Source organism: Beta vulgaris, chromosome 1 (assembly GCF_026745355.1).
Source record: "Beta vulgaris subsp. vulgaris cultivar EL10 chromosome 1, EL10.2, whole genome shotgun sequence".
NCBI lineage: Eukaryota > Viridiplantae > Streptophyta > Magnoliopsida > Caryophyllales > Amaranthaceae > Beta > Beta vulgaris.
In genome coordinates, this window is record NC_079202.1 from 26,774,738 (window position 1) to 26,775,933 (window position 1,196).

General features: G+C 37.3%; 1 protein-coding gene across 1 annotated transcript; it reads right to left on the reverse strand.

The window, feature by feature from the left end:
• Positions 1–258: 258 nt before the first annotated feature.
• Positions 259–828, reverse strand: LOC104899534 (uncharacterized). The gene has a single exon (XM_010686747.2). It carries the CDS (start codon positions 826–828, stop codon positions 259–261), a length of 570 nt encoding a protein of 189 aa, XP_010685049.2.
• Between the last annotated feature and the right edge of the window lie 368 nt (positions 829–1,196).

The window sequence follows — 1,196 nt, forward strand, 5'->3', positions numbered from 1 at the left end:
TTGCTAATTTTTGTGTCTGCTTTGGGGTTAGGCAAATTTAAAAGGCCTAAACAATTATTAGTCCAAATGCATAATTTAACAAAGTTATGTACAAACCAGTATTTGGTTAACTAGAATTTTTTTTTTTTTTTTTTGGCTAAGTAAGAGAAGAATAATAACACTAAAAAACGATTTACAACCTAAACAACAATTCCAGCAATAAACAGCCCAACTAGGTTGGCCCCTTCATTAACTGGAATTCTGAGCACAGAACATCATCTATACAATTTCCAACTTGCTATTAATCCATCTTTGATCCCTAATACTAAGCTTCTTTGAGTGAACCATTTTGATTCTTTGCTGAATAATCTGCTTCAATCTCTTGAATACAGCTTCAGGTCTGCAGACAACCTGATTCCATATAGCCTCATTTCTTACCCACCAAATGTGATACACCAAACCACTGAAGACAGCAGCCATGAACTTCTTTTGGACCCCTGATCTTCTGCTTCTTTGAATGTAATTCATCTGCCTCTGATATGTGTTATGAACAGCAGAAACCTTCAGCCAACTCTTCACCATTTCCAAGCATTTTATTGAATATTCACATTGGAAAAATAAGTGATCATGTGATTCAACTCCAATCTCACATAATCTGCACTGATTTGAATCCACCACTCCTATCTTGACTAGAACATCATTTGTTCTAAGTCTACCATGCATCACCAGCCAGCTAATTACTCTGTGTTTTGGAACAGACAATCTGTTCCAAACAAGCTTGTCCCAATGAATCACATTGTGATCTCCTCTCAATTTCTTATAGACTTCCTGAACCTTGTACTTCTGCATATTCTTCAAATCATACTCACTGTAATGTAACTTCAAGGTATTCTTTGCTTTACAAATTTGTTTCCAATACTAACAGCAGTCTACAGGAGGTTCATACTCCCACCATTGTGTATCCTTGATGTACACCTCATGAACCCACTTGACCCATAAATTGTCCTGCTTTGTGGTAATTGCCCACACATATTTAGCAATAGCTGCCCTATTCCAAATTCTTATCTGTCTGATGCCCAATCCCCCTGCTTGTTTAGGGGAACAAACTCTCTCCCAAGCCATATTACCAGCTTTGTTACTGTTATACTCTCCTGTCCAAAGAAAAGCCCTACAAATCTTTTCTATCTCATGCAAGATGGCTTGGGGAATAATGAACA